A 19,971-nucleotide genomic window follows, 5' to 3' on the forward strand; every position below is an offset into this window, starting at 1 on the left:
ATGGATTTATTTTTAAATCAATCAATCAGATAATCTAGAAACCATTAGCATAATCAAAAATAAATACATGAGAAGAATTAGATTAAAAATTATGGAACATGAAAGTGGAAACAGCAATATGTGTTAAAATACTATGTTATAAATTATGTGATTTTAAACTTGTGAGTAACTAAATAAAAGTAGTTAGCAGACGTTTGACTATTTGCCTATAACTTCTATATACCTAAAGCTTTATATTTTGAAACTGGTCAAATGTTTTAAAAATATTCTCACTGAGAATATGGAGACTCACCTTATCACTTTATGTTCCAGCAAAATTTATAACGTTACTGCCCTGGGTTTGGAAAGAATTTCTTAAGATTATGAAAACACAAACCATATGGGTTTTGTGGGTTTTTTTTAAGTTTTTGGTCACATCAGGTGTATGTGATATCTTAGTTTGATGACCAGGAATTAAACCAGTGCCTTCTCCATTGGAAGCATGGAGTCTTAACCACTGGACCCCCAGGGATTTCCCACCATATGGGTTTTGATCATGAAAATGAAATCATTCTATTTAGGAAAGGGACCATATACAAACTTAACTGACGAGCAGCAAAGTGGAAGAAGGCACTTATAGTATTTATATGCTGACATAGGATTACTATACGGAATATATCAGAAACACCCACCCCCACAGTCACATGAAAAAACCATTTTTAAGATAGATGAACAATATAAATCAACAACTCACACAGAGAGAAACCTAGGAGATGATGTCCAGCCTCACTAGCAAGGCAAAAAAAAGCAAATTAAAACATGAGACCACTTGACACCCACTGAATTGCCAACATTTGAAAGTCAAATAATTTCAAGTGCTAATGACAATAAAGGAAAGTGAGAGTTGGTGAGCGTGTAAACTGTTCATGGTCCCTGAATCACTGAAATGACAAAGCAATTGTGTGAAAAAACTAACCCATGAGCCAAGACGGCATAGCCGTGAGGGCAGAGTCTGGGCTGAGTGTATCACGTCTTGGAAGACTTCAGTCAAGGTCAGATAGGGCTGGAAGATTAGGCATAGGTTCACGGAAGAGGAGGCACTAAGATTTTTATTAAAAGAGGGACATCAGATGAGAGAGGGTCTGGAAGGCTTCTTGAATATTATAAGTGACAGTATCACAGAATGCTTGATCAGAGAGCACCTAACCTAAGCCCACGGCTTTACAGATGAGGAGTTTGAGGCCCAGAGAGAGGGTGTGACTTGTCTAAGGTCACACAGTGTAGTTTAAAAAAAGGTTTGGAAACTTTCTGGTGGTCCAGTGATTTTCGACTCTGCACTTTCACTGCCAAGGGCCCAGATTCACTCCTGGTCGGGGAACTAAGATCCCACAAGCCAAGAGGTGCAGCCAAAAAATTCTCACAGATAAATAAATAAAACCACTTTTAAGGCTTGAGTGGCAGGAAGTTTCTGGATAGGTTGGAAAATGGAGAGAGAGAAATCAAGAAGAACTAGAAAGCAACAAGGGACAGACACAAAATGGTAAAGTGAAAGGAAAGGGTCTCAAAGAGAGACCACATAATACTTGAAGGTAGAGTCAAAGTTGTTTCCAGAAAACAAGTTAATGATGCTGCTGAATTCCCCAGTGAAAATCTTGGCTAAGTTACAAGCACTTTTTCTACGTGCCAAGTACTGTTCTAAGCATTCTGCAAGATATTAATTTATGTAAGCTTCACAGCAACCTTATTCAGGGAGGCACCACTGTTAACATCATCCTTTTACAGAAAATGACACCAAGACACAGAGAGGTTGAGGAACTCATCCAAGGGAACACAGCTACAGTCATGACTGAATCCCCAGTGGTCTGGTTCTGCACCCCATCTTCTTAACCAGTACACATGCTGCTCTTAGCAATAAGGTGGTTCAGAGGAGGTGCCAGCTTCTCAGAAGAAGCGAATATTTTCCCTGAGATTCTGATACAATGCAGAAAGCAGAGACTCTTGCACCAACACCAAAATAATTTCACTTTTCATCTTAACGCCACTCCCTCCTTGAAAGCAACTCCCAGACCTCGAGAAAAGCAAGAAAGAAAGTGCAGACAAAGGGAGTTACTACCATTCGCCATGTGCCCCCCACCACACCACCACCGCCCACCCGGGGCAGCAGCAGCACGGTTCTCCCTGGATAGTCCCCTCAGGCCACGGAACAGGCCATCGGAGAGGACGCGTGAGTTCTGGGCCCTTCCAGGCTGTTCACACTTCACTTCAGTGATTTTTGATTATACTGTTTTCACAAAACCAAGATGACTTAGAACAGCATCTGAAGTCTTATTTTTCCCACTCTGAAGCTCTTGTTTTCCCAGCTATGGTGAAGGTTGAAGGTAGTTATATATTCCTCAAGGCAGCCTCTACTAGGCATGAACACTTTCACAAAGAGTAGAGTGCTAAAAAAAAGAAAAAAAAGCAAGCAGCTTCCTCCACTATTGTGTGAGCAGATTATCAGAAAGAGGCTCTGATTTCATTACTCACATATTTTGCACAGACTAATAGGAGTAAAAGCCGTCATGCTGTGTGGAGACCAGGAAGCAGGAGTCAGCCAGGAGTTGGGGGTTTTCCCATTTCTCTCCCTAATGAGGGCAAACTGTGTCAGGTAAAGGCATGTTGAGTTTGACATGATAACCTACTCGAGTTAAAATATCCAGAAATAAAATATCATGAGTTAAAAAAGAAGCCACATCAATATTAAGAAATGAAATTTATTGCCTTGACACAGCAGGGGTGTGGTTGTGATCAGAAGGCCACTCTGGGTTCCCCTGGATGCAGAGCCCTCAGCTGAGAGGGCTGTCATGCTCGCACAGACAGACAGACAGACAGACAGACAGACAGACACACACACACACACACACACACACACACCCCAGAGGAGTCCCAGGGCCTCCTGCTCTGAGAAGGAGAGATCCTGGTCAGGATGTGAGAACCTGAACACCTCCTGGTTGCATGGCTGCAGCTGTTGGTATCAGACTCTGGTCAGGAAGAGTCAGCCTGAGGAGAGAGAAGGATGGAGAAAATCCATCAGGGGGGTCCTTCTCATCCCCAAAGGCCCTTCCCCACCAGCAACACACCATCCAGAAGTTGCTCTCTCCTTGTCTCCAGATCATCTCCAAACGCCCTTCCTCCAGCTCCCCCACCGCTCCTCCCCCATGCAAAGACATCCTCCCGACCTGTAACTGTGTATGTGCAGCCGGGGCCTCAACCAGGAGGATGGGTGTGCAGATACAGGCCTGCCCACCCAAGGGCCACTGTGTGCTCCCTGGGTCACAAGACGGTCCCCGGCAAACTCACATGTGCGCCACTGTGTCTGGCTCTCCCGCCCCCTCCAGATGCCCCAACGTACCCCCTGAGCACGGCTTCCGGGAGTAGATGATAAGGACCACGCCAACAGTGATGCCCAGCACACCCAGGCCAAAAGCCACGCCGCACAGCACATTCTCCAGAAGATCAGAAGGCAGCGCGTTCTGGGGCACTGGAGAAAAAGGGGAGCTGATCAGCCCCGAGACCTGGTTGGGGATGCTGTGGCTGTCTACGACAGGGCAGACCCCGAGGCTGGGAAGACTGAGGTCGGCGCAGAGCGGGAACGGCCTGAACAAGGGCCAGGTGGAGAAAGAAGCCCTCCCATGGGTCCCCCTCTCTTCTGCCCCACAAAGGAACCAGGCTTCCAGGGAGAAGGGTCTCACCCCAAAAAGCGATTGCTGTGTAGCCATCGATCTCATGAGTCACGATGCAAGAAAAAAGATCAGAGGATGCTGGTGTGAAGTTTAGGTAGGAAAAGGCCTGGAAGGTGAGTCCATCAACCGCAGAGACAAAAGTGGGCCCGACTCCTTCCACGGGCGCCGACTGATGCTCCCACTCCACGGTCAGTGTGGGTGGAAAGAGGTTACTGATGAAACAGACCAGCGTGTTGGGCTTGCCAAACTCCAGGGGCTTCAGTGTGAATACCTGAACGATGGGGAACCCTGTGAGGGGATTGAGGTGTGAGGGAAGGAAGCTCAGATGGGAACCCCGTTTATGGAGGGGCCGTGGCACGTGGAGGAGAGATGAGGAACTGGGGCTATGGGAGAGGTCTTTGCCCAGGCAAGAACCACACCTGGACCAGAGGCAGACCACGCGGGCCCCGCCATCCTAACTGGACCGCACGGGGGGCTCCTGACCATGAGCTGTCTTCTCATTAAAAATGCAGGCACATTTTAACCAGGAGTTTGGGATTAACAGACACACTGCTATATATAAGATCAATAATCAATAAGGACCTACTTTACGGCACTAGGAACTCTACTCAATATTCTGTGATAACCTATGTGGGAAAAGAAACTGAAAAAGAATGAATATATGTATGTGTGTAAGGGAACCACTTTACTGTACACCTAAAACTAACACAACATTGTACATCAACTATACTCCAATATAAAACAAAAATTAAAAAATAAAGGTAACCACCAGAAAAAAAAGAACCAATTGCTAAAAAAACATTGAAAATACTGATTTGAAGGATAGTTTCAAGAACTATATGTTTGGACATATTTGAAAGACTTGCTGATCACATCTATATGTGTTTTTTAAGTTACCTTGTCATGCAATTAATGTCAACTCAGTTTTGATGTGGTATTGTTTAAATCTTGAAAAATGTACATTAAAACACATTATTATTGCAAACTATTTTCTTTAGAACAGTTGGACAACAAGGTGCTGCTGTGTGGCATGGGGAATTATATCCAATCTCCTGGGATAAACAATGATGGAGAAGAATATTAAAAACAGAATGTATGTGTGTGCATGACTGTGTCGCTTGGCTGCGCAGCGGAGACTGGCACAGCACTGTGGATCAACTATATTCCAATTAAAAAAACACATTGTGATGGCCAAACAATCATGGCAGAATAAGAAAATAAATATTAACAAAGCTTACTTAATCCATGTAGTTAAGCCTAGTTTACCAAGGCAGTTAACTACCATTTCGTTAACTCAGCTAGGGTTTTCATCTACTATGATCCATCAGTATTCCCTAATAAACTCAAGTTTTAAAATAAATAAATAAAACGAAATTCAGACACATCATCAGATACTTCCATTCTCCCCTTCCATTTTGCTGAGTATCAATCATAACCCAAGTGCTAACAGTCAGAAGGCATCAGTTGGTCCCTGCTAAATTTATCAAGTTCCATAGTTTTGAATCCTACTACACCCCAGGGGCTTTTCTTCTGCCTACAACAAAAACAGAGTGCAGACCATGGGTGGTAAAAAAAATCAAGGTTCAAGGGGAGAACCAGAAAGCATGAGAGATGGGGAATTGGTGTGAAAGGGAAAAATTCAGTGTATAATGAGGTTAAGAGGGCAGCTCCCCTCCCCACCTCTACAGAAAAATGCCCTGACCTCTAGACACAGGGATCTTCCCTTCAAGTTTTGGGCCAATTTCCTCGATCATGGTCCGGCAAAAACCTTTGTCAAACATAATGTTGGACGTATCTCCATGCTGGTGAGCCCAGTCGGCAAATTCAGGCAAGCGAGGCACTCGGATGTTCTGGGAAAAGTCGAAGGAGAAAAGCTGGTCCCCGTCGTAGGCCTCAGAGAGCCCCACGCTGGGGCTCCAGTCCTGGCAGTACACTGTGTGCAGGAGCGTGTGGTTTTGTAGGTCATCCGTCCACCCTGGAGCAGGAGCTGCAAGAGAGACAGGTGGGGTTCAGGGAGGTGGGATCCCCTTCAGCTTAGAAAACAGCAAGGGACTTCCTTGGTGGTCCAGGGGTTAAGAATCCCCCTTGCAATGCAGGGGACTTGGGTTGGATCCCTGGTCCAGAAATGAAGGTCCCGTAGCTGAGAAGCAACTAAGCCTGTGCACTGCAGCTACTGAGCAATAGTTCAGGGGCCTTTGTGCCACAACTAGAGAATCCACTTGCCACAACGGAAGATCCTGCATAACCTAATGAAGATTCTGCTTACCTCAACTAAAATCCAGTACAGCCAAATAAATAAATATTTTTTAAAAAAGAAAACAGCAAGCCCTGCTCCAGGGAGGAGGGGGGCAGTAGCGGGTTTACAACCCCTCTTGTGTCTGTCTCTTAGGCTCTGAAAAGGGCGAAAAAGAAATTACAGAATCTCTCCAAACTTTCCCAGTCCACAAAAACATCTAAAGCTGTAACAAGTCAAAGGTTCTAGGATCTAAAGTGACAAATTCAGTTGACAGAGTCACAGCATTGACTGTATTTTTGTGCCCCAAAGCACCCAGCCAAGGAGGTAAGTTGTGGCTGAAATTCAGCTTGCATTTTGCTTACCAAGCCATGCATCTTGGCACAGAGTTGTGTGTGTGCGTGCTAAGTCCATTCAGTCGTGTCCAATTATTTGCGACCCTATGGACTGTAGCCAGCAGGTTCCTCTGTTCATGGGATTCTCCAGGCAGGACTCACCTCCTGCACTGGCAGGCAGGTTCTTTACCGCTAGCCCCACCTGGGAAGTCCTGGCACAGGGCTACTTTCTCCCCCAGAAGAGACCTTTGTGTAATTCCCAGGAGGCCATCCTGTTGACTTGTGAAGGGCCTGTATGGGTTTCCCAGTCTTCACGTGGATGGAGGAATGGTGATTTAAGCCATAGACAACAGTGCCCTACCCTACACTCAGACACACACAAGTGAAGTCGTTCAGTCGTGCCCGACTCTTTGCAACCCCATGAACTGTAACCTACCAGGCTCTTCCATCCATGGGATTTTCCAGGCAAGAATACTAGAGTGGGTTGCCATTTCCTTCTCCAGGAGATATTCCCGACCCAGGGATTGAACCCGAGTATCCCGCATTGTAGGCAGACACTTAACCATCTGAGCAAGTGCACAGCAGACTATAAAACCACTCTCCAGGCTTCTTTTCAGGCACTTCATTGGCACCAGGCCTCTCTGAATATGTCTTCCCTCCCTCAGCCCTGCAGATCTTGCAAAGACAGGCCTGGGGGAATAGTACCATAGCTGCAGGAAATAATCCCTAATTCTTTGAAACTCCTGGCAGGAATCTCCCCAGCCAGAAAGATTCTATTCAAAACCCAGTACCCAGAATGATAGACAGAGTAAGAGGGATCTTCCAGGTTCTTCTTCCATTCCACTCCATCCTTTTCAGAGAAAGAAACTAAGGACCAATAAAGTTAAGAGGTTTCTCAAGAATTGTTAAGGTGAATTGATTTCAGAGTGCAGGGTTCCTACGCAGGAACAGTGGAGATAACATCTGTTTTGTTCAAATCCCAGCTCTACCACTTACCAAAGGGGTGAACTTGCCCAAGTTACTTAAACTCTGAGTCTCATTTCCTTCAGCTGGAAAATGGATATAATAATCTCTGCTTCAAGAGACTGTCTTCAATGGAACCTACGAAGCACCTCTGGCACTGTTTACCGTCCATCTACAGCATGGCTCTTTCCCAACTCTGCTATCGTTTTGCTCTCTCGTCACACTTTCACCATTTACTAAGCACTCTTGTCACTTTCAAATACCCCAGCTCCCTAGGCTCTACCCCAATCAGGATGGAAGTCAGTGAGAGGTACTGTCATACCTTCAGGGGCGGTCCAGGACAGGGGCAACAGCCACAGAAAGGAGAGCAGCCGTAGCAGCGCAGTTTCCTGGCTCGGCTCACGATCCATATCTTCACACTTCCCCGGGGGACTAGGAACTACCAGCCAGCTGACCCAGGTCCCCAAATTCCTTCCCAGATCATGTTTCTCCAGCTCACTTCCCACCACTGCCCTTGTCATTCTGGATAAGCCAATCATAAAGAGTGTAGGGTTTGACGTTATTAGTCGCTGGGGAGAGACCTGGAGCAAGCCATCTTCTTAGGACTTGGCTCTTTCACCCGGCCAGGCATGGGGTGTAGCTGGCGGCGTGGGGAGGCCGTGGAGGAATGTCTGCCTCCTGGTGGGGATCCCTCTTTAGAATCTGTCTGTCAGCCTCAGCTTGTAACCAGACCAAGGGACTCTTCTGAGCAGCACCACCCCGTGGCCAAATAATAAACTGAGGAAGCTCATTTTTCCATAGCAAACCGCACCCCCTCACCCAGACACAGGGCTCTTCAGACTGAGGATGGAGGAACAGGTGGGATGTAATTAGGAAGGCTGATAAGAGTCTTGAAGGAGAAACAGGCCAGCAGAATGTGAAGAGAGAAAAAACACCCAGGGCAAGGAGCAGGCAAAGGGGTGAAGGTCAAAGGCATTCAGAGCTCCTTTCTTTGGAGACCTCTGTATAGTTGGACTGTAATAGTTGGAGGTTGTTCACGTGTTCCTGTTTGGTAACTGGCAGGGGATGAAGGTGGAATGTCAAGAGGAGCTAGAATTTTTTTTTTAGGAGTTACTTATTTATCTTTTTTTTTAAGTTTATTGGGGTATAGTTGATTTATAATGAGCTAAAAATTTAGGCAAGAGCTAGATCATATAGGCTCTGTTACACCAGAAGGCAGGTGGGGTTTTTGTTTCTTTGCTTCCTGCTGCACCACACGGCATGCAGGATCCTAGTTTTAAGGCAGATGTCCAATGCAAAGAAGGACGCACCGTTGGCTATTCCCATCCCTTCCACCTCTTGATGACTAAGAGTCCAAGACAATCCATACATCCAGCACCAGAGGAAAACCTGAGCCTATTCCAAGTCCTGAGTTTGAAACTCCTGCCTAAGGCATAAATATGAGCCCATGCCTCCTACTGAGAGCATCTAACAGGAAGCCAACCTCCCAGGAAGGCTGGGAAACGCAGACTCCTAGACAGAACAGTCTAGAACACAATACAGGAGACAAGGCGTGGCGCCGACACCGCGCGTTAGCCAGGCCACCAAAACACACTGACTTGTATGAAGCCCGTGGCAAGAGGAGCACCCCGGGAGCGACGCGAATAAAAGACGACGAGCACTCAGGGAAACAGAGGCGCTCCACGGCGAGGGGCGAGGCCAGCACGCTCGGATGCAGCTCGGAAGTCGAGGGAGCACTGGAAAGCGTCCTCAGGTTTGGCAGTTATGAGATGGGCGAGGTCAGCACGGTCAGATGCAGCTCGGAAGTCGAGGGAGCACTGGAAAGCGTCCTCAGGTTTGGCGGTTATGAGATGGCTGAGAAACGTGCTGGGAGCAGTTTCAGCACTCTAGCGGGAGTGGACTCCAGATTGTGGTGGGCTGGGAAGCAGGAGAAGAGGAAGAAACTGTCAGTGTATATGCTGCAAGTATGATAGAGCAGAAAAAGAAAGACAGAAGGGGTTTGAGGGGGAGGCAGTGAGAAAAATCTAATGTGGCAATTAAGTAGTAATCTTAAAAATCAATCTATGTGAACACGGTCCTTTCAAAATCCATCCTCCCTTCTGAGAAACAAACAACAGCAGTCCTGACAGCCCCAAACACTCCCCCATGACTTTCTGCATATCCCCAAACACTAAAGGGTACATACATGTGTGTGTGAGTGTGTGTGTGGTGGTGGGTAGAAGGCCAGGGTTGGGGTAGGCTTCCTTTGTGGATTAATCCATCAGGAATTCCTGTGGTGGGGAAGATTCACCCCTTAGGAAAGTAGTGTTAGTCATTCAGTCGTGTCCGACTCTGCAACCGGACTCTGCAACATGGACTAAGCCCGTCAGGCTCCTCTGTGCATGAGATTTTCCAGGCAAAAATATTGAAGTGGGTAACCACTCTTTTCTCCAGGTGATCTCCCCAACCCAGGGATAGAACCCACGTCTCCTGCATTGCAGGCAGATTCTTTACCATCTAAGCCACTAGGAAAGCCCGAGGAAATTAGAGAGGAGGTGACTCAGACAGTAAAGAATCCATCTGCAATGAGGGAGACCTAGGTTTGATCCCTGAGTTTGGAAGATTCCTGGAGAAGGGAACAGCTACCCACTCCAGTATTCTGGCCTGGAGAATTCCATGGACAGAGGAGCCTGGCAGGCTACCATCCATGGGGTTGCAAAGAGTTGGATACGACAGCAGCTTTCACTGTTTCTGTCATATTAACATCACCAAAACTATCGGTGGAGACAGATGGCACATGGCCACCTACAGTTCTACACCAGGAGTGAGCAACCTTTTTCTATAAAGGACCAGATTGTAAATCACTGAAAATTAAATTTCATATAATTTTGATGAGTCACAAAATATAATCCTTTTTTATGGGGGGGGGGAGCGGGAGAGAGCAAGGGCAGTCAGGCAGAGTCTTCAAATCATTTATTTATTGGTCTTACCACAAGGCATGTGGGATCTTAGTTCCCTGACCAGGGTTCAAACTTGAGTCCCCTGCATTGGAAGTGGAGTCTTAACCACTGGACAGCCAGGGATGTCCCCAATTCTTTCACTTTTTTTTCCAATCATTTATAAACAAAAAACCATTCTGAGTTCCCAGGCCATATAAAAGCAGATGGGCTGAATATTACTCAGACCATAGTTTGCTGCACATGGTTCTGTGTGGTCAGAAATGGGGTAGGGGAACCAAAATAAACCCACCCTCCAAAGAGCCCCAGTCCTCCTTGAGGATGGCAATTCATTAATGTGTCCCAGATTAACACTGTTCAGGGGGAAGTCTGGGGGAGGAGCACGAGGATTAGTGGGAGGTCTAGGAACACGTGGGGGCAGACACTGCAATACACTGGGTGGAGGGACAAGGCAAAGAGGATCCAAGCTCCCCACCAAGAGTACAGTGTAGACAAGTCCAGCATGCAGAGAAAGTCAACTGTCCATCATTAAGAAGGAGGCAAGGCTGTGGTTAACCATTCTTTCCCTGTACAAATGGGAACAAGTTAAAACATTTCTAACTACCCTTCCCTCTATGTAATTCTTCTTCCTCCCAGGACCGTGCAACAAACTCTATTAACAGATATCTCACAAATAGTATGTCATCAGTTTAGGGAAGTGGGAATTGCAGGCAAGAGGAGGTGGCCAGTTCTGTGTCCCAGTAACTCACTGTCTTTGATGATATGAACGCCTCTGAAAATAGAGCCCTCATACCTGTGAAACCAATAGGTCCCGGCTTTCTAACACCCAGCCCTTCATGTGTCTGTACTCCTGCCCGATTTTCTATTTCTTGACAGAGCCAAGTTTCCTGAAAAAGTTGTGGGCAACCATCTCTCTTTCATATTTGCCATTTAATCCTTAACCCTAAACAATGAAACAGTTCAACATCTTTGTGTTGCTAAATCAAATGGACTCTTTGCAGTCTCAGCAACATTTGACACCGTTGGCCATGCCCTGCTTCCTAAAACGGTTTATTTTTCGGCATCCCTGTCTGCACTCTCTCCTAGTTTTTCCTCCAACTTCTCTGGCATCCTGTCACCTTTATGGACTCCTTTCGGCTAACCCTTAAGTCCCTGGAGTTCTGTCCTCACCCCTCTTATACTCTACACCTGCTCTCGATGGCATTTACCCTCACTTATCTTCCATTAGCACCTATTTGCTGACATTTTCCAAATTCCCTTCTTTGGCTGAGACCTTGCTGATTCCACCATCCTTACACCAAACCTAAAGGAGATGCCTTTAGGCATCTCCACTTGGATGTTGTACACAGCGGTTCTCAAATTGTACCCACCACAAAATAGGGTCCCACAAGAAATTTTTGTAAATGTAAATTTGATAGTAGGAGTTTTTATTTTTAAATGTATTCCAACACAGAGGTAATAAGACAACAAAGATGTTTATACAGTAATTTTTATTATGCAATAATTATATTTAATCAGGTTATTTTGATTTTAAGCAACAGAAACCAATCCTAGTTAACTTCTAAGCGAAAAGTCAAAGCGTTAGTCACTCTGTGCTGTGCTTAGTCGCTCAGTCACATCCGACTCTTTGTGACCCCATGGACTGTAGCCCACCAGGTTCCTCTGTCTGTGGGATTCTCCAAGCAAGAATACTGGAGTGGGTTGCTATGCCCTCCTCCAGGGGATCTTCCCAACCCAGGGATCGAACCCAAGTCTCCTGCATTGCAGGTGGATTCTTTACCATCTGAGCCACCAGGGAAGCCCAAGAATACTGGAATGGGTAGCCTGTCCCTGCTCCAGGGGAACTTCCTGACCCAGGAATTGAACTGGGGGTCTCCTGAATTGCCGGTGGATTCTTTATCAGCTAAGCCCATTAGTCGCTCAGTTCTGTCCAACTCTTTGTAGCCCCAGAGACTATAGTCCACCAGGCCCCCGTGTCCATGGAATTCTCCAAGCAAAAGTACCAGAGTAGACTGCCATTTCCTGCTCCAGGGGATCTTCCTGACCTAGGGATCGAACCCAGGTCTCTCGCATTGCAGGCAGAGTCAGCCCTGCAGATTCTCAGCCACCATGGAAGCCCCTTAAAGGGGAGATTTATTGGACAGATATAGAGCTAGCTCACAAAATCAAAAGGGATAAATCAGCTAGTCTCAGGAAGGGGAGTCACAGGGGCCTTAGCAGCAGGGGTTGAGTTGCCATTAATATACCTCATCTTCAAAGGCCTCCAGCATCTTATCTTTCAAGTTTCATGTTGCTACAAGAGACAATCTGACTGTCTCAGCTTGTATTAGGTATGGACCTCTGGATCAATTAGTGGTGGCCAGGCAGAATATCATCTCTATGTCTTAGAGCTATTCCTGAAGAAAAGAGAATTATCACAAACCAAACCACCACCTCAACATAGCTATCTTGAACATACGGCATCCCAGACAATGGCATGAGATCACCTGAGGCATAAACATAACATGAAATCTGCGTATAAATATTCAGACAGCATTTCCCAGTCAACTCCCAAATGATGTCTATCATCTACTTGATGACTTCTGGTCTATCACAGGTCTTGCCACAAATTCAGAATATACTTTATGACTTGACTCAATGTTGATTAATTGATTCTAATATCTATATCCCACTAAATGATTTCCTTTGGATCTATGACCAAGTTTGAATTTTTCTTATTTGTTTGGCTGCTCTGGGCCTTAGTTGCAGAATGTGGGCTCTAGTTCCCTGACCAGGGTTCGAACCCTGGCTCCCTGCATTGGGAGCTCAGAGCCTTAGCCACTGGACCACCAGGAAAGTCCCTGAAATTTTTTTTTTATCATGGAAAATTTCAAACAAACACAAAAGAATAGTAAACCCATACACACTTTTTTTTAAATTAATTTGGCTGCATCAGGTCTTCAGTGAACAGACTCTTGACTCAGTTGGGCTTCCCTTGTAGTTCAGATGGTAAAGCATCTCCCACAAGGCAGGAGACCTGGGTTCGATCCCCAGGTCGGGAAGATCCCCTGGAGAAGGAAACAGAGACCCACTCTAGCACTCTTGCCTGGAAAATGCCATGCACGGAGGAGCCTGGCAGGCTACTGTCCATGGGACTGCAAAGAGTCGTACATGACCGAGCAACTTCACAGGCTCAGTAGCTGCAGCACATAGGCTTAGCTGCTCCACAGCATGTGGGATCTTAGTTCTCCATCCAGGGGTCTGACCCTGCTCCCCTGCATTGCAGGACAGATTCTTGAGCACTGGCTCACCAGTCTCCCAGAAGCATTGGCTCACCAGAAGTCTCCCCCTATATGCTCGCAGTTTCAGTAATTTAAACATGCTAGAAGTCTTCCATTCTTGTAACATCTATTCTCCTAGAGTGGTTAAATGCTATCGTTATATTTCACAAGGAAACATTTCTAAGAGTATCTATAATAAATTTTCCTTAACTGCCATACCATCACTACAAGTAACAAAATTAAAAATGACTGCTTAACTTAACCCAGTCTTGTGTTCATTTTTCCCCCCTGCCTATCTCAAAAATGCCTAAGAGAAAGTTTGAAATAGAAAGCACTCTTGTGGTTTTCAAATTGTGCTTTTATTTTTTAAAACTACTTTCCTATTTTACATGATGTCTCATAAACCTGTTAAATGTTCAGTAATGAATTTTTAGGCAAATTAAGTTCAGGAATTGCTACACTGAATGTACTTCTATCTCAAAATCTACAAAACTAACCTCACCAGCTTCCCTTCCCAGCATGATCCAGCTCCTGTATTCAAGAGCTCAGTGTGTAGGCTGACTGTCTACCCAATCAGATGAGTCACAAATGTGGGAGTCAAGTTTGACAACTTCATCTTCCTCAAACCATCTTGCCCAGTTGTTCACTACCGATCCTACCTCTTCCGCATCTCCTGAATCTGTCCTCCATTCCTACTGGTTCAGGCCCTCGGTGGTTAGATTTTTTTCCTGGATTACTGCAGTTTTCTTAGAATTGATCTCTCTGCCTCCAATCTCCCATTTACCAGTACCGCCATGGGAATCTTTTTACTAGTACATTTGATCACATCGTATTTATATGAAAACCTTCACTAGTTCTCTGCAGTCTGCTTTCCTTGACATGATACTTAAATGATCGGGACCCTCTTAATCTATCTCTGTATTAGTCCTTTGAAATTTCAGCTCCCTCAGAAAGCCTTGGAACCGAGTGGAGACGAGGGACCTCCTCAGTATGTGTCCATAGCACTGGCCTGCCCTTCCATCTGTATTTTATCATTCTGTTAATGTCTGCTTTAGTCACCTCACTCCCACTGCAGGGTCTCAAGGGATCTTATCCTTTTTTTTTTAACACTCTCAGCATGTACCAAGAAAGCCCACCAGCAAGTGACTGCTCACTGTATGAATAAATGGGCTGTAGGTTACTGAAGGTACAAAATTGGGCCTGGAAGAACCTTCAAGCCTTAAATGAATGAGTTTCTTCTAATACTGGTATTTCAACAGTAAATCTCACCAGGCATGTCTATGGGCCACTCTACAGACATCTTCACTCCCACTGCCTTCCCCATGCATACCACCCCTCTTCCCATTTTCTTCTTCCCCTCTGCCACAGCCCAGAGTAAACCTGGCCACCCAGCTCTCACCCTCCCCTTCATTTCCTGCTCCGGGTATCTCTTCACATCCATATTCACTCTTCCTTTTTGGCTACATTATTAGAATATAGTAATGCTGTCAACTACTCTACAAGGTTGGAATTTACTATTACCATTACATAAATAAGAAATCCTGGGCTCAAAGAGGTTCATTCATTTATTTAGCAAATATTTATGGACTGTCCTCTATGTACTTGATAGTATGCTGGGCACCAGGCACCTACATGATCAAACTTGTAATCTAATGAAAACTTATCTCTAATGTCTAGAGACATTAAATAAGTAAACACACAAACCTACAAAAGCAAATTGTAAAAGGCAGCATAAAGGAAAAGAACTGAGATCCCATAGAAAGACTAACTGAAATGGAACCTAGTGATGTTGTGATGGGATATGAAGTGTGAGTAGGGGTTAGCGAAGCGGTGGGAAGGAGAGAAGGCGCTGAGGCAGGCGAGGGGCTGGTTCTTTCATGGAGGAGACCTGTGTGGCTGGCGTATAGTAATTAGTGATTAAGAGACAACAGACAGACATGAGGCAAGAGGCAGGAAGAAGCAAGACCACATAGGGCCTCCTGAACCACAGTGAGGTTTCTAAGTGCAATTAGCTCTAATGCTGTGACAACTTTATTCCTTTTCATTTCATGTGTGAATGTATGCTGTGGTTCCTGATCTGCCTCCAGTCTCTCCAAAGCCAATCCATGGTGCACGCTGTTAAGTAAGACTTCCTATAAAAGTAACTCTAGCTTCTCCTTTCAGAAAAATTAAGCAGCTCCTCCCTTTCTACAAGATTCAGTCTGAATTACCTGGCCTGGGTTTTCAGATCCCCTGTACTTTGACCTCTATCCCTAGATGACAGAAACTGCTCTCCACTGTCAGTAACAATCCCCAATTACTAACCTAAAAGTTTTCCCCTTTTCTTCATGCTCTCACACCCTGTGCAGGATCTTGTCTCCTCTTTCAATCAGAATAGGGGTTCTTGGGAATTCCCTGGCAGACCAGTGATTAGGGCTTGGTGCTTCCCCTATCTGGTTCGATCCCTGGTTGGGGAACTAAGATTCACAAGCTGTACAGCACTATCAAAAAAGAAAGAAAAGAACACGGGTTCTTAACCTGCAGCCCACATGCCATAAAATTCAGGGGTCCATGAACCTGGATGGAATAAAAAGAGCCACCTTTATTTTTAAGAACATCTAACTAACTGAAACTAAACTTTATCAATGAAAAGAATAAGTCTTTGTAGTATCAACAGTACCTGTAATGTTGTCATCAATAGAGATCACCATCAATTAAATTTTCATATCACAGTCTCAAAATGGATATCTCTACAATTATGAGTTGTTAGACTTCAAATAAATCATTTAACTTAATGTATTAGCATTCTATTAGTAAGGGAATACATATTACTAGATGATCACCCTGTTCTTTAAATACTTTGATAACTGCATATTTTATTTATGCCCTTATAAATATTATCATCAGACAAGGTCCAAAGGCTCCACCAAATTGCCCAAGTCCATAGCACAGACAAGCTTAAAAAACTCCTGATTAGTCATACATTCTGTAAACATGAGGTCCTCACTGGAGCCCTCTCTTGTTCTGGGTTGCTCATATTGCATTGTTCTGCTTTTCCTTCTTGTTTGATGCTCTTCCTCTGGTTCCACTTCCTATTCTTGCTGCCTGTGTGAGGATGTAACCCAGATCTCAATGTTTAACCTACAACTAAATTGTCCCATACTTCCTCCCTTACAAATCTCACCTACCTGCATGACAGATTCAAACTATACCCCAAAGGTGACTCCCAAATCTACCTCTACCAATCTTTTTTCCTCAAACCTCAACCTTAGACTTTAGGTTAGGACTTGGTGCTTCCCCCACCTGCTTCGATCCCTTAGCCTAACAACCAGAATAACATACCATTCAGTGGCAGACTTCCTGGGTTCAAATCCCGACTCCAGACACTTATTAAACATGTAACCGTTTATTTAATATCTCTTGCTTTAGTTGCTTCATTTGAAAACTGGGAGTGATAACAATAGACTCTACTTTACAGGGTTACAAGAAGAGTTCATACACATAAAGCACTTTTAATAGGGTCTGAGACATTTCAACTCAATAAATGTTAGCTACCACTAGGCTCATCTCCTTCCAACACCTGACATTTTTATTTGGTGTTTATTAACAGGTACAGTGATAGCCACCACAGATATGAAGACAGAATTCCTATCCAATGATATAATCCTGATCAAGCTGTTGCTCAATAACTTTCAGTGGTTCCCTATTAGGTCCAAACTTAACAGCACTGGAATTCATCATGTTGCCTCAAATAAATGTACCTTCCAGTCTCCTCCGGCTCTACTTCTTGTAACTTATTCTGTCTGGCCAGACTGAACTGCAATGCTCTGTGAAAATGACCTGCTCTGTTCTGTCTTTTCTCACACAACCCCAGTGTCTCAAATGTTTATCTGATAACAATAATTTTGTCTCACTACAATTACTTCTCCCACACTACGCATGGAGGCCCCCAACCACAAACATTACAATCTTACCTAAGTCACGTACTTACTTAAACATCAACTTGCTTCAACATTTGCATACTCTGTGAGCACCTCTTATTGGCCAGATCCTGAGCCAGAAGCTGGAAGTTTGCTGCTGTGGTTGTTTTAAAGACTATAGCATGGACCTGTTCTCAGGATCAAAATCAAGTAAGGGAGGGAAACGTGGCTCACATAAATGCCATTCGCTGTGAAAGGTGCAATTATGAGAAAGAGACACCATCTCAATTTGGAAGGCAAGGGTAGGCTTTTTGGATGATGGTATTTGGGCTTACATGGACTGAGCAAAAAAGCCTATTTCACGTAGGAAGAGCAGTGTGTGTAAAATATTGTGTAAAACAAAATGGCGTGTTGGGGAACAGTTCCATATGGCTGGAGTATAGGGCCCACAAACAAGTGGCTAGACATGATGCTGGAGAGGTAGGCAGACCTTTCTGGCCAGCACAGGAATTTGAACTGTATCACACAGGCAATGAGGAATTAATACAGGACTTAACAGTAGCATATGGCTCCAGTTGTATTTTGGAAAGCTTATTTCTGGCAGTGTTGTGGCAGAGACAGAGACGAAAATCTAGAGCAGCAGTGTCCCAGAGAACTTTCTCCAGTGATGGAAATGCTCTGTAATCTGTCCTGTCCAATGCAACAGCTGCTAGCCACACAGGGCTAATGAGAACTTAAAATGTGGCTAGGGCACCTGAGGAACTAAATTTAAAACAGTATTTAGTGTTAAACAGCCACGTATGGCTAGTGGCTACCATAATGAACAGTGCAGCTTTAGACAAGCAAATCAGTTAGGAAGCTGTTGATATAGCTCAGGCGATCTGACTAGGGCAGAGGGTGAGTCAATAGCTGTATCAGAGGCACAATGATAAGTCAAGGGGATACAAAACCGTGAGAAAAATAAATCAAGAACTGCTCCCAGATTCTAGGTTTTTTGGCTGAATTTCTGCTATCAGCCAGGATAATACATTAATAGGAGCAGGTCTAGGCTGCATATAGGTTGCACCGTTTTGAACGTGTTGAAGTGTCTGAGGGCTATCTAAGTGGTAAAATTAAGTACTGAGTTTTGCTCAGGAGAGTTGACTGAACTAAAGATACAGATTTGAGAGTCTCTGAGCCACTGAGTGACATTACTTAGAAAAGATGAACACAATTAGAAGCAAACTGAGGCAAAATCCAGGCAAACATCAACACAGGCTAAAGAAGAGTCCACAAAGGACACCAGAGGAACAGTAGGACAAGCAGGAAAAGAATCAAGTGAGAAGTAGTCACAGAAATCAAGGGTGTAGAGAATCTCAGGAAGGAAGCCTGATCAAATGTCAAATACTTCAGTGAGGTCAAATAAGGTGAGAGCTGAAAAGTGCTTCCTGATTTTGCCAATTAGAAGGTCCTTGGTGACATTTGCCAAGACAGTGTCAGTAGTGGAAGAAATGGGCTAAAGAATGGGAAATGAGGCAGAGAGAGGAAAATTAACACAATTTCAGGTCTTGACTGGGAAGAGGAGCTGACAAGTACATAAGAGAGTCCATAAAGGGCTATGATATTGATTAAGGTTATTTTCTTTCTTTCCTTATTTTTAGAAGGGGAAAAACCCCTAGAAGGGAGCAGTTTAAAACGCCAATTGGTAGAAAATGGAAAGCTTCAGCGTAACAGATCGAGTTGACAGGTCGAAAGGAAAATACGTGTCTTTAATCCGAAAAGAGGACTTCTAGTACTGATAAAATGGTAAAGAGACACATACAGGGCGTTTACAGGTGGGAAACGGAAAGCCAGAATTGTCGGGCAAGTTGGCCTTTCTGCTCCGGTGTGTGGGAGGGGAGTGGGGTAATGAACTACAGACTGAACCACACTGAGGGTCATGGGTCGGATTACTGCCCAGGAACAAAGCTTTAGGTGCCAACCATCCCTGTTACCGAATTCGGAAGCCCCTGTGCCTCCTGCACAGTGAGGCTCATCAATCTAAACATCAGAGTTGGTAACAGGGCAAGGTTCATTACAAATTCATACCTGGGTGGCTCCTGCCCTAAGAATCCCAAAGTTGCTCAAAGCAAAAGGAAGCGATCAGAAGGCTGTTAACTTTTGCAGCACGCAGAGTCCAGACACCTTCCCTCTCCCTCTCGCCCCGCAGCATTCAATGAAGGCAGTCTAGGTAGACTCAGGCGATTGAGAGGTTACGGGCCTAAAGACAAAAGAGGCCGAACACAAAGCCCACAACCTCCGCTCGCCGCCGCAGGCACGACGAGGGTGGTGACAACCCTCCCGCTGTGGAACCACACTACACCGCGGAGGGACCCCACCCTGCAAACCCTCACAACTCCAGGTCCAGGCCCCTTCCTCCTCCACTGACTACAGCTCAGCAGCGCGCGCTCCCGCTGGACTCCGCGCCCGGGCGTCCCAAGCCACCCCTCACACCTGCGGAAAAGGAACCGAGCTGGGCCCCCTCAGGACGCCCCGCGAGGCCGCCTGCGGTGGGGGAGGGGCTGCTGAGGCGGGAGGGCGCGCGCCGCGCCCGCTTCCGCCCCACCCACTGCGCGCGCTCCGAGCCCAGCCGCCGGGGCCACGGCCGACGCCTGCGCACTGCCGC

General features: G+C 45.5%; 1 protein-coding gene and 1 long non-coding RNA gene across 4 annotated transcripts; both read right to left on the bottom strand.

The window, feature by feature from the left end:
* Positions 1-2,716: 2,716 nt before the first annotated feature.
* On the bottom strand, positions 2,717-7,749 carry LOC138425796 (HLA class II histocompatibility antigen, DM alpha chain). Its single transcript, XM_069564113.1, has 5 exons — positions 7,555-7,749; positions 5,404-5,688; positions 3,711-3,989; positions 3,371-3,499; positions 2,717-3,018 (listed from the first exon to the last, which is right to left on the bottom strand). The coding sequence occupies exons 1-5, from the start codon at positions 7,640-7,642 to the stop codon at positions 3,014-3,016; spliced, it is 786 nt and encodes a 261-aa protein (XP_069420214.1). The 5' UTR covers positions 7,643-7,749; the 3' UTR covers positions 2,717-3,013.
* A 578-nt stretch (positions 7,750-8,327) lies between these two features.
* LOC138425799 (uncharacterized) lies at positions 8,328-19,801 on the bottom strand. 3 transcript variants are annotated; one of them, XR_011251407.1, is made up of 5 exons: positions 19,395-19,783; positions 17,399-17,515; positions 15,733-15,908; positions 13,075-13,215; positions 8,328-9,149 (listed from the first exon to the last, which is right to left on the bottom strand). It is a non-coding gene; the product is annotated as an uncharacterized lncRNA (long non-coding RNA). The 3 variants fall into 3 exon arrangements; XR_011251406.1 differs by lacking the exon at positions 15,733-15,908 and having other exon boundaries at positions 19,395-19,801; XR_011251408.1 differs by lacking the exons at positions 13,075-13,215; positions 15,733-15,908 and adding an exon at positions 15,946-15,984.
* Between the last annotated feature and the right edge of the window lie 170 nt (positions 19,802-19,971).

This window comes from Ovis canadensis, chromosome 20 (assembly GCF_042477335.2).
Source record: "Ovis canadensis isolate MfBH-ARS-UI-01 breed Bighorn chromosome 20, ARS-UI_OviCan_v2, whole genome shotgun sequence".
Lineage (NCBI taxonomy): Eukaryota > Metazoa > Chordata > Mammalia > Artiodactyla > Bovidae > Ovis > Ovis canadensis.